Source organism: Muscardinus avellanarius (genome assembly GCF_963383645.1).
Source record: "Muscardinus avellanarius genome assembly, chromosome: X".
NCBI lineage: Eukaryota > Metazoa > Chordata > Mammalia > Rodentia > Gliridae > Muscardinus > Muscardinus avellanarius.
In genome coordinates, this window is record NC_137792.1 from 114,898,455 (window position 1) to 114,911,852 (window position 13,398).

General features: G+C 36.8%; 1 protein-coding gene across 1 annotated transcript; it reads left to right on the forward strand.

The window, feature by feature from the left end:
* Positions 1-8,062: 8,062 nt before the first annotated feature.
* Positions 8,063-9,064, forward strand: GPR174 (G protein-coupled receptor 174; the record flags this gene model as incomplete). Its single annotated transcript, XM_080719287.1, has 1 exon — positions 8,063-9,064. The coding sequence occupies one exon, from the start codon at positions 8,063-8,065 to the stop codon at positions 9,062-9,064; it is 1,002 nt and encodes a 333-aa protein (XP_080575413.1).
* Between the last annotated feature and the right edge of the window lie 4,334 nt (positions 9,065-13,398).

The window sequence follows — 13,398 nt, forward strand, 5'->3', positions numbered from 1 at the left end:
TAGTCTAACATTCTTTACAGGTGGTAGGAGGAAGGTAGTATGGATAGAGTGAGATTTGCCATGTGGTATGTCCTTATCAGAACCAGGAAGGATTTGTTCTGTTCTAATCTATCCAACATTTGGGATTACTTGTGTGGCACAATGACACAATGGCCTCCTGCACACACCCTTTCATCCCTACATTATTTGCAGTCACTTTTGCTCTTGTGATGCTGGCTCTCCTTTTTATATGGCTCACTAAAGTGTATCCTTAACCAAAACTCAAACATAAAGTTGGTTTTTGAGCAAGTGGTTGCCCATAACCTGGGATTATGTGGTTTCTGGGCAAGTCTCAAAGCCCACCATTGGGTGCTAGATAATTTGATGATCTAGGTTTTTATTTTCCGCATTGGGGATGGAATCCAAGGGTATTCTACCTTCAAGCTACACCCCAGCCCTATTTTTTATTCTTTATTTTGAAACAGAGTCTCACTGAGTTGCAAAGGGCCTCACTAAGTAGTAGCTGAAGCTAGCCAAGAACCACGATCCTCTTGTCTCAGCCTCCCAAATGCTGGAATTGCAAGCATGCACCACCATACCCAGCATGATCTAGTATTTTGATCACTCACTTTATTAAAATATAAGCATTTTACTTTTTATTTTCAGTGCTACCAGGGATTGTACACAGGAACGTTCTACCTCTGATTTGTGCACTGAGCCCTTTTTTAAATTTTGAAACAGGGTCCACTAAGTTACTGTGCCCTTGGTTTGAAGCTGTGATACTCCTGCCTCAGCCTCCCAGGTGCTGGGATTATATGCATATACCACTGCTTCCGGCCATAGATAGACATTTAAATGGGGGAAGAATCTTAAGGTGTTTAATATGCTAACACCTTTATTGATAATAACAGCTTGTTTCAGAGTAAGTTTTACCATAATGAAAACTAAGCTATCCCTGATGTTCATTAGAACCATGTTTTGCTTGATTAAGCAACTGAAGCTATATATAAATAAAAAACAACTTGGGAATATAAGTAAAATTCAGTGAAGCTCCAGGTTGGAATAAACAGATACATATTCATAAATAAAGAACTCCACATGAAATAGTTTCTGACCTATATACACTAGAAAGAGCATGCTAAATTGGAGCCATTGGTTCCTTTGTATTTTTTTCCTCTTCCCAAGTAAGGAAGTAAATAAGTATGAATAAGGAAGGACCAGCTCCTGGCATAAGGAGATTTTCTGTTCAAGAATTCTGGCTTAATGTTTCAAATAAATCTATCACTGAATATCGCAGTCTGCTCTAGTGCCTGGAGTCTGTTCCAGTGTTACAATATGGATTCTTTTTCATAAAAGGACAATCTCAGAGAATAGTGATATGCTCTGAAAAAAATTCTCCATTCATTCTTTGTCCTCCCCAACCCTCAGATAAGGAAGTATTTATATTCATACTGCACAGATAACTTGGAGGTTTCCCTTGGGGTTCCCCCATCTTCCCAAGCAATTTTTCCTACTAAAAATGTGTTAGCCAAATGAAGTAAAAGCATCCCAGGAGGGAGATGCTCTATTCTAGAGTATTTCAGGATTACAATGTGTGGGAACATAGACTTCAGGAGGGTAGTCCTAGCTTAAGTTCACTTTCACTTCAGCAAATATATCCATTACATGAATTGATAATTCTGAACAAGAATCTAATTCCTGATCAAAGTCAAATTTTCCATTAGATGTTCCAATATTTGCTTACAAAATAGCATTTAAGTCTTTATCTTACTGCTGAATAAATTATATAAAAGTAAAAAAAAGTTTAGATGATTCCTTCCTTATGTACTTATACGATACACTATGTATTGCTTATTATCACATTTCTCGCAGTGTACAGTGATTATAATTCTCTCTCAGTAGACTAAGGCCCCATAAGACAGAGGCAATGAGCCTTATTTTGGTTGTCTAAATTCCCAATAGCAAACATGGTTCCTGGTACATTGTTGATGATGAATAAATTATTTCCTGAATCTACCACATTTCAAGCCATATCCCAGGTATGGGAAAGGAAATAAAAGTGTTTAAGTCTCAGTCTGTGGCTTCGAGGAGTTTCTGGACTAGGTGGAGTGGAGTGAGGTGCACAGGAGAACAGTGCCATTCATAAGACAAGAAAACAGTGTGCAGGAGAACAGTGGCATTAATAAGGCACAGACATAAATTACTATACTTAAAAAGAGGAAGTTAGGGACTATGACAGAATTACAAATGGGATTCAAAGAAAGGGGCTAGCATTTCATTGTTGAGTTAACCACACAATATTTCATGAAGAACAGGAAATTTGAGATAGATCTTTTTACATATTGGTAGGATTGATAGGGAAAAAAAGAAGATATTCTAGGATGAGGTAACCAAATGATCCAATGCTGAATATAAAAAGAAAAAAGTCGGTGTGAAGAGTAGGAAGTCAATCGGGATGAAGTACTGGGCATATTAGTGGAATAGTGGGAGATAAAACCTAAAAGTTGATGACACTTTATTAAGGAAGCCATTAATTACCAGACTATGCACCTTGTGATTTGTGAGAAACAGAGAGCCATTAATACATTTTAAAGAGCTTATCTTAGAAAAATAAAAACAGGACAGCCTTATGTAGAATGGAGTAGAAAAAAACGAGGGATAAGGATACTAAATGCCTGAAGTAGAGTAGAAACAATGTAAATTTAAGAATAAGATGGTTGTGATAAGTTAATAATATCAGTTATAATAACTATTTTTTTGTAGTACTGGGGATGGAACCTGTGGGCCCTCTATCTCCAGGCTATACTCCTAGACCTATTTTATATTTCATTTGGAAACAGGGTCTCACTGAATTGCTGAAAGCCTCACTCAGTAGCTGAGGCTGGCTTCGAACCTGTGAGATCCTCCTGTCTCAGTCTCCCAAGCGCTGGGATTACAAGCGTGCGCCACCACGCCCGGCTTTATAACTACTTTTATTGAACATGTATGTACCCAGAAATGTGTTAAATATATTAGAAATTAGCTCACTTAATTTAAAAACTGATTCTGTAAGTTAGGTATGCTGATTAATTTTACTAAGGAAAATATTAATGCCTAATATTAATGCCTAGAGAGATTTAGTGATGTGCTCAAGATTGCACAGCTATTACATGAAGGAGCAAGCATTTAAACACATATCTGACTCCTAAACATATATTATTTCTCTCATGGTATGGTAGCTCCCCCTTAGGAACATATTAAAAGTGGAAAATAGCTGGGTGTGATGGTGCATGCCTGTAAGCCCAGTATTTGTGAGGCTGAGATAGGAGGTTCTCAAGTTCAAGAGTAACCTCGACAACTTAACAAGACTCTCAGCAACCTAGTGAGATACTGTTTCAAAAGAAAAATTAAAAAAGGGCTGAGGATATAGCTCAGTATTAGAATATCCCTGGATTCAATTAATGAGAAAGAATCAATGACTCCAAAACTCAGTCAGGCTGCCTGGGAAATATTAATGAATCTATTAGAAATAAGAAAGTCTGGACTAGAATCTTGTTTTGAGATGAGAGATATTATGGGTTTGATTTAGGATATGTTAACTTTATTTTAAATTAATATATATTTACTAAATTACTGCATTCTACAAATATTGATCACTTACTCTGTGTTTTGCACAGATTTTGGCTTTGGTATACACCAATAAATGCAATATACAAGAGTGTTTTCCTCTTGGACTTTATGTTCTAGGAGGGAAAATACATAAAACTAAGTAAGTAAAAAGATTGAGTATGTCATCAATGATTGATATGAAGAAAATAAATATAGTGAGTTAGAGAGTGCTGGAAAAGTTTCAATTTTAGTTTAATTTATGTTACCATTAATTTTGTAGTGTTGCATTACAGTTGTACATGATAATGAGATTTATAATGATTCATTCATAGTGGATCTAACTTTGGGGTTTTTCCTTCCCTGTACTTCTTCTATCCCCCTCTTTTTCTCTCCCATACATAACAGTGTAGGAAAATGGATGGAACTGGGAAGCATCCCGATAAGCAATATCAGTGAGACTCAGAAAATCAAAGATCACATGTTTACTAGAGAGGGAAAAAAGTAAAGAAAAAGGAAGTCATGAGAATTGAGGAGACCAGTAAAGTAGTGGAAGAGGATCAGGGGAGAGAGGAAGGGAGAGAAAGGGAGATGTGGGAAAGGAAACGAGTTTAAACAGGAAGGTCAAGGAAAGCCTCAGGGAAAGGTATCACCAAAGCATCTGTGTATGAGTGTGAGTGTGAGGATGATGGACATAGTTAATATCTGCTCTGATCAAATTTCAAGTAAATAGTACAATACGATTAACTATAATCTCTATGCTGCATAATAAAACTTATTTTGTAACTGAAATTAATTTTTTTACAAATTACAGTATATTTGAAAGACTTTTTACAGATGAATAGATTTAACACAAAAAACAGTGTGATATTAAGATAATTATAGGATTTATTAAGCTCTTAACCCATGATACTTACAGATTGCAGGAGCTAGTGATGAGTCACCTGCTTAAAATCAGTGGGATGATGCTGTCATCCCTGTGCACAACTGTATATAGACTCAAGTGGAAGTTTAACAAGATCCCTCTGGGCACAAGGCTCTGATTCAAAGCAGTACCAGGGCGGACTCCCCTAACCTTCAGGCTTGCATGTGGGATTTCTGCCATTTTAGGACCAGTAAGTGATCAAATGTTCAAGTGGATAATTGTCTGCCTGTCAATGTCCATACAGAGGGATGTACCTCTTTCTACAGGCAGTATGGGAAACCTACACAGGAAAACACCTGCTATCTTCATTCCAAAGATGTAAGAATTCATTTTAGCAAGATGATGAATATTTCATAAGACATTCATGGATGCATCAAAAGCATATATAAGCATAAAGTTTCAATGCCCATTTTTTGATAAGATGGAGTGTTCTTTATAACTGAAAATTTATAGCTATTGACTAACATTTCTTCATGGCCCACTTCATCTCCAGCCCTTGGAAACCACCATTCTACCCCCTACTTCTATGAGTTTGACTTTTAGATTCCACATATAACTGAGATCATGAAGTACTTGTTTTTCTGTGCCTAGATTATTCTCCAGGTTCATCCATGTTGTTGCAGATGACAGAATTTCCCACTTTTTAAAGGCTAAAAAGCACTTAATCCACTGAGTATATGTACCATATTTTCTTTACTTGTGTGTTGATGGTTCCTTAAGCTTTTTTCTATACCTTTTCTATTGAGAACAGTGCTGAAATAACCATGGAATTCTAGACATCATATTTAAATTCTGAGTTAGTTTTTTTGAAGCACCTCTGTACTGCTTTCTATAATGACTGCACTAATCCATGTTCCTACCAACAGTGTATAGGAATGCCTTTCCCCCCACAGCCTTGCCAGCATTCATTATTGTTCATATTCTTGGCGATTGCCATCCAAACTTGAGTGAGTTGTCATCCCATTGTAATTCTGCTTTGTATTTCCCTGGTGGCTACTCATGCTGAGTACCTTCTCACATACTTATTGATTGCCATCTAATTTTCTCGATCAGCCAAATAAAATCATTAACTTTGACAATATTTTAAAACATACCTCAACCATATGTATATGATTTTCTGCTTAATTATAACAACTTTTTCAGTATTAGTGCTGTACTTTACTGTGTGCCTAGCTGTGCTTAATAATGCCATCTTCCTACATATTGCTTATCTGAGAAATATTAAGTATTTTACCTATTTTTCTCAAAAGACTAGGAATGAAACCACCATATGACTCAGTTATACCACTGCTCAGTATCTTTCCAAAAAGAATTAAAGTCAGTGTACTATAGTGGTACATGCAATACCCATGTTTATTTACATCAGCGCCATTCATAATACTGAAATTATGGGATCAACATAGGTGTCCAGGAACAGATGAATGAATGGATAACAAAAATGTGATATATGCACACGGTAGAACTTTACTCGTGCATAAATAAGAATAATAGTATGTCATTTGCAAGAAAATGGGTGGTGCATATTAGAGACTAATATTCTAAGTGGGATCAGCCAGTCTCAGAAAGTCAAGGCTCCTAAGTTTTCTCTCATATGTGGAATGTAGAAAGAAAACAGAAAACAAAAAACAAAAGGAACTTTAGATAATTGACGAGAGAGATTGGTAGAACAGTTGAAGAGGACTGGGACAGGGATATGGGGAGGGAGAAAAGAAAGATTTAGGAAGGAAATAGTTCAATAAAGGTTTTGTCCATATGTGAAGGTATCACTAACAATATCACTAAATATCTGGAGAAGAAAGAAAGGTGAGTGGGTGGGATGTGGACGAAAGCTCAGTTAGAGATACGTGCATGTATGTTTGTACCACTTTGAACCTCACTATGATGTATAATTACAATTCACCAACAAAAGTATAAAAATAATTAACTTCTTCAACACGCATATATAGACAATTTTCTCATTAAGCCTTTTAAATAAATCGAGCATATATCTTTGAACAAAATGTGCTATTTTACTTAGCAGTCATTTGAGGCAAAATAATAATAACAATTCCTTCAGGGGCTGAATCCTGCCTGCTTCAAACCACATGGATTTGATAATCTAAAGCAGGATATTTCATAATTCCCATTTCATTTTTGTTCTTCCCACATATCTTTAAAGTCAGTTAAGTCCTCCTAGATTTCAGCATCCCTGAGGCAACTATCCAAGTCCCTAAGCTAAAATTTGTTTACCTCAGAATAAGGGTCATGGACCCAGCTGAGTCATCTTTCTGGGGATTTGGATGCTCTGCTCTGGTGCTATGGTCTGTTGTCTTGGATAATTAAGAGGTGACTAAATGACCCATGTAAATGGAAGTATTTAAAGAAAGGCTGGTTGCCCACTTATTTTCAGACATCTGGGAAGGATTTGGATCAAATTAGTGGCCCCCAAATGATGGTTCAAGGACAAATGCTGGGCTGGCTATATCAGAATCATATGGGGAGCATTTAAAAACTACATATTTCGGGCCCTACACCAACAGACTGAATCAGAGTCTCTGGAGGAAACACTAGGCAAGCTGTATTAAAAAATAACTCCACCGGACTAGGCTGACAATCTGTGAAGTTTGTGAAGCAATGGTCTATATCAGAGCTTCACAAATGGTAACATGCAGAAGAATCTGGGTTGACTGTTAAAAAGTGGATTCTGATTTTGAAGATGGAAATAGGACCTGAGAATTTCTAGCAAGCTTGTGTGTGGTATTAGTTCTTAGATTTCAAGGAGCAATGGACTAGATTATTTCTCAGGTTCCTTCTAACTATACTTCCTATAGTTATAAAATGTCTCATGGAAACTGTAGCATATTGCCTTCATGCACATGAAAACTTTCCTTTCAAACTAATACATTTTTGTTTGCATAGGCTTTTCTCTTTTTCAAAAATGTGTCAGACAATAATTGGCTTATTTTCTTTCACTTGCAGTGTCACGTTTGTTTCTCACATTGAAACTCTCAAAGAATATCTAAAAAGTTCCAGAAAATGAATCTGCCCAAGTTAGTCATTCCAGAAGAGTGACAGACACACTGCACTAAAGAAAACATATGTGAACTAAAAAAGAAAGACAGAAGAAGGAAGGAAGAAGGGAAGGAAGGAAGGAAGGAAGGAAGGAAGGAAGGAAGGTCAAACATCTGTAAATAGATGGATATCATCATATGGGAATTTCAAGAGCTTCAATATGGCACATTCATGATCCAAATTGGAGAAAACCAACTGTCGTAATGCCCAGAAGACTTTATAATAGATTAAACAAGAGAAGACATTTATAAAGGCTTTTTTTCTGTGTTTGGACAGTATACTTCCACATAGTTACTGCAGATAAATCCAAGGCAAATGTGCAGATAATTGGAATGTCCCCAAATCATAAATAGAAACTAACAGATGTGGCAAAAAGAAGATTATTTTATACTCAATTTCTCCAAGCTATTGATGATCCATCTTTTGGAAAGAGCAGCCATTAACTGTGAGTTGAGGCTTTGAATGACCATTAGGTAAAGAGGCTTTGAATGACCATTAGGTAAAAACGGTTTCTCTAGAATCATGCTTGCTAATGATACATGTAATAGAACAGATGGGGACAACACAGATTTTCGTTACTTTATCTATGCAGTGACATACACTGTAATTCTCGTGCCAGGTCTCATAGGGAACATATTAGCTTTGTGGGTATTCTATGGTTATATGAAAGAAACAAAACGAGCAGTGATATTTATGATCAACTTAGCCATTGCTGACCTATTACAAGTTCTTTCCCTTCCACTGAGGATCTTTTACTACTTGAACCATGACTGGCCATTTGGACCTGGTCTCTGCATGTTCTGCTTCTACCTGAAATATGTCAACATGTATGCAAGCATCTACTTCTTGGTCTGCATCAGTGTGCGACGATTTTGGTTTCTCATGTACCCCTTTCGCTTCAATGATTGCAAACAGAAATATGACTTGTATATCAGCATTGCTGGCTGGCTGATCATCTGCCTCGCCTGTCTACTCTTCCCTCTCCTCAGATCCAATGACGACACCCCAGACAACAGAACGAAATGCTTTGTGGATCTTCCCACCAGAAATGTCAATCTGGCTCAGTCTGTTGCCATGATGACCATTGGAGAGTTAGTTGGGTTTGTTACTCCTCTTCTGATTGTCCTTTATTGTACCTGGAAGACAGTTTTATCGCTGCAGGATAAATACACTGTTGCTCAAGACCTTGGAGAGAAAAAGAAAGCCTTGAAGATGATTCTAACCTGTGCAGGGGTATTCCTAATTTGCTTTGCACCCTATCACTTCAGTTTTCCTTTAGATTTCCTGGTCAAGTCCAATGAAATTAAAAGCTGCCTAGCCAGAAGAGTGATTCTAATATTTCATTCTGTGGCCCTGTGTCTTGCTAGTCTGAATTCCTGTCTTGACCCAGTCATATACTATTTCACCACTAGTGAGTTCAGAAGACGTCTTTCGAGACAAGATTTGCATGAGAGCATCCAACTCCATACAAAGTCCTTTGTGAGCAACCATACTAATTCCACCATGGCAACTGAGTTATGCTAATTGAATAACAAACTTAATGTGGTTTGTAATGCAAGAACATAAGAGCATATTTGCAATATCCCAAGATACAGGGAGGTTCTTGCAGGAATTCTTCACAGCTTTGCAGTTATGCTCTATTCTACCTAAATGAGGAGGAATTAACATCTTCAAAACAGGACCTGTTTGTAGCATTGTGTTACACTATCATGGATGTAGATATGTTCATGTGGGAATCTGTTATCAGGTCTTGAAGACAACTATAAAATTTCAGTGACATTCTATACACATATGTTCTTACCTAGAGTCTGCAGCTTTCTCTGTGAACCAAAGTCACTAAGACATCACTAGTTTGGGGCCATCATATGCTCTTAGTTTTGTTACTGCAGATGCTGAATCTATAGTCTGAGGAAGTTTAGTTGTCTATTTCTACTAGTAGTCATAGTTTACATTCCAATGTCATATTTTGGGTTCTATTTCAAGAAGGGTGGAGCATATATTACTCTGTATTAAAATATTACAAACAGGGTCATTTTTGTCTTCCGTGCGTGACTACATCTTGGGGTTTAAAGATACCAGCAGTGTTTTATCTTATTTGGTATCAACAGGAAACATCACCTGTCACAGCTATTCATTGGATAAAAGTCTGAACTCAGGTTTCTTGAATGTTTAAACTAAGAACAATACCTAAATGCATATTAAAGAACCCTCTGTGATTGTATAAGTTTGCCACATTGAATCTCTCCAGGGCAGGTAGTTTTCCAAAGTCTACCCAGGGTGACCCAAATGGCTTCTAGGCACAGGATAAAAAAAGAAAGGAAACAAAGTTCTAGAGCTCTTGAACTATTTCCAGAGAACACCTCTGCAGATATGTGAGCCTGCCTAATAGAGGGAGTTTTCATTGTGTTTCTACAGTGACATTGAGGTAACTCAACTCTAAGAGATTACTATACTTACTGAGCCTTTAGAAAAAAAGTAGCGCACTAATTAACCCCTAAGTTATGCCAGAGGGAAAAGAAGAAACAAAATGAAGTACACCTCAATACCACATTACTCCAAAGTAGATGGTATCTGTGAAGCTAACCAGACAAGCCAGAATAGGGTTTGGAGGGGATCAGTCATGTGGATGCTAGTCCAGCTTTGCCATGAACAAGTGCTAAAGATTATTTCAGCATCTTTGAGGACCCCTTATGATTTTTGCCATTATGTATTCAAACCCAGGGTAGGAATATTGAGTAATTAAGTCTGAGATTTTAAATATTAGAATACTTTGAAAAATGTTTTAGGAAAAAGCTATACATTTTCACAAATGTTCTACTTAAAAGCTGAAAGCTGAGTCCTATATAATGAAGATATATTTTGGTTGGTATGGTGATGCACACCTGAAATCCCAGTACTTGGGAGGCTGAGACTGGAGGATCACAGGTCCAGAACAGCCTCAGCCACCTAGTGAGACCCTCAACAGCTTAGCAAGATCCTCTTTTCAAATAAAAAAATATGATGGGCTGGGAGTGTAGCTCAGAGGGAGGTAGAATGCCCTTGGGTTCAATCCTTAGTACCAAAAAATAAAAAGACATTCTGTTTTTATCCAGAAGAAATAAAAAAAAAAACAAGCAAGAGTTTATTAAAGTTAGAGAAAGGGGTAGTGTCAGACACACAGTTATGATACTAATATGTTTGAGGGGAAACTGTGAAATCAAATTAAATTCTAATCGCTAAGGTTAATGAAACATTTTATAAAATTTTTCTCTGGACAAGTGTTGATTTTGCTTGTACCTTGATATTAAGATAGTATATTAGAAAAATGACTGTGCTGCTCACAATTGTGTATTTAAGTATCTCTTAATTATTCATTGTAAGGTACGTGTTTCGATGTATTGACTGAGTTTTAAATGATTGTTAAATCTTGTTTTAGAAAGGGGTGACTATAACAGTGTCTGGTATGTTTGCTTTAAGGTGATTTGTGTTTGACTATAATTTAGTTTTGTAATGGGATTACAAGTAATCATTATGTGAAATTGTAAAACAACTGTGGGTACTTGTAATGGTTGTCTTATCTATACTATCCGTGCTTACTATTTTCTAGACTAGCATGAATCACAATTCTTCTGGTCACTTTGGGAGGCTATTGATTTAATTTTATTAACATGTTCATTTCACTTTAAGCATTTCTTTTTGTAAAGTGGAGAAGAAATGCTTCAAGGAGTTTACTGACGAGGAGTTGTTTAGAGTAGAACTCATTTATTAAGCAGCCTATTACATAATTCAGGGAGAACATGTGTCCAGCAGCATTCCAGGAGCAGTTTAGCTAAGGCCACACCTTCTGCCTAGGCTTACTTGTCCATCTAGGTTTGTATAAGTTCTCTCACTTACCTTATTCACCTCCCTCATCTCACCAATGTTTTGTCTTCTACCCTGTTCCTTTGCTTGTCTAGGCAGTAATCTGATCAACTAATTCAAACTAAGGTGCTAGGGACTAACATTAGTTTAATAGTAATTTATCAGAATTCCAGACCTTAGAACCAGCTAATAACACAAGTAGTGACTTTCAGTGGATGATTATAGACGCTCAAGCAGACCAACTGGAAGGAATGTGGGTCTTACAGCAATGCCTTTCAGATGACATATAGTAAGTGACCAATTATTTTGCTTACCATCAGGATGATACTAAATTCTAGAAATATATTCGTAAACACAGCTATCAGTTTCTCAGATTTGTTTTGTTTTTCCTTTTTGCTGCCCTTAGGCCTCATTCCCAGAGAAAAGAAATCTAAACTACTCTCCAGATAATTGCCTACTCCCTGAGATTCCCCTTTTCTTAGAGAATCTTCTCTTGAGACCTCTCATTTATCACTCTTTGGGTTCCATGAAGTTGGGGTCCAAAGAGTAAATAAAACCTCTCACCTATGGTAACATATAATTCAAGATAAGTAACATCACATTTATTATATAAAGTTGTTTGAATTTTTACTTCAAAATACAATCATAATTATTCCAATAATAAAATGTTGAATAGGAGGTGATTCTCAAGTTATTATTATGGTCTTTATTGTTATTCTTATATTCAAACAGTTTATATGTTTTCATCATTCCTCAGTTAAGCAGAAAATTCCATTAAATAGCAATACCATGAAGAGGAGCCATTGGCGCTGGAAACAAGCTACTGAACATGGTGAAATTCTTGTACAACTGTATTTTTATGTCACCTTTTTGTTCTAACTCCCAAGATACTGTGAAATGTTGTGCTTAAAGTTTATTTACAGCTATAATTTATAATATGACTTTTAATAATAAAGATTGTAATTAATAGAATTTTTGCCTCTATAAGTCAATGAGGATTTAATCATTTCTTTTAAAAAACTGATCGACTGGAGCATCGTCATTAGTGTTCTCTCTCTCTCCCTCTCTTCCTCTCTCTCTCTAACACACACACACACACACACACACACACACACACTAAATGGGCCCTGAGGCTATAGTATCCCTTTAATGCTTTTGGAGAAGTGTATCCAATTCGTGAAGAGAATGTTGAGCCATGTCTGTTTCCCTACCTATTTCCTACATCTAATTCCCCTCTCCTCTCATGCATAGACATTTCATTATCCAGACCCTACCAAAATTATTTTATAGCTGTGTGTGGTGGCACATGCCTGCAACCTCAATACTTGGGATGCTGAAATACAAGGATTGCAGGTTCAGAGAAAACCTCAGCAACTTAGACTTTCAGTAAGCTTGGGAGACCCTTTATCCAAAAAAAACACCCCAGAATGAAAAGGATCAGGTGTAACACAATGCCTGGGTTCAATCCCCAGTACCACCAAATAAATAAATGAATGAATGGAGATATAAATAAACAATTTTCCTAAACTCACTGTGGATCTCAGTCTCAGTATTTGCGATTAGAGGGCAGAGGAATGTTTTCTTCCTAGTTTTAAGGGTTCTTATGACATAGCATTTTGATTTTCTTGTGTAGTGGCCAGGGAAATATTTTTCATTCTTCACCATACCCTACTACCCTTCTTAAAACAGACTGGCTTCAATAACAGTGAAATAGCAAGTCAGAAAAATTTTTGGTCCTTTTCTTAGCTTAGCTCTCTTTGTTCTTTCCTTATCTCAACTATATCCCCAGAGCTTTCAAAAGTCCACCAAGTTATTAAGAATTACACTATTTTTAGTACTAGAGATTGAACCCAGAGACATTCTACCTCTGACCTACGCCCACAGCTTTATTTCATTTTTTAAATTTTGAAACAGGGTTTTGCTGAACTTCTGAGACCCTTGCTGATTTGCTGAGGCTGTCCTATTATCCTCCTGTCTCAGCCTCCCAAGTACTGGGATTTCAGGAATGAGCCATCATT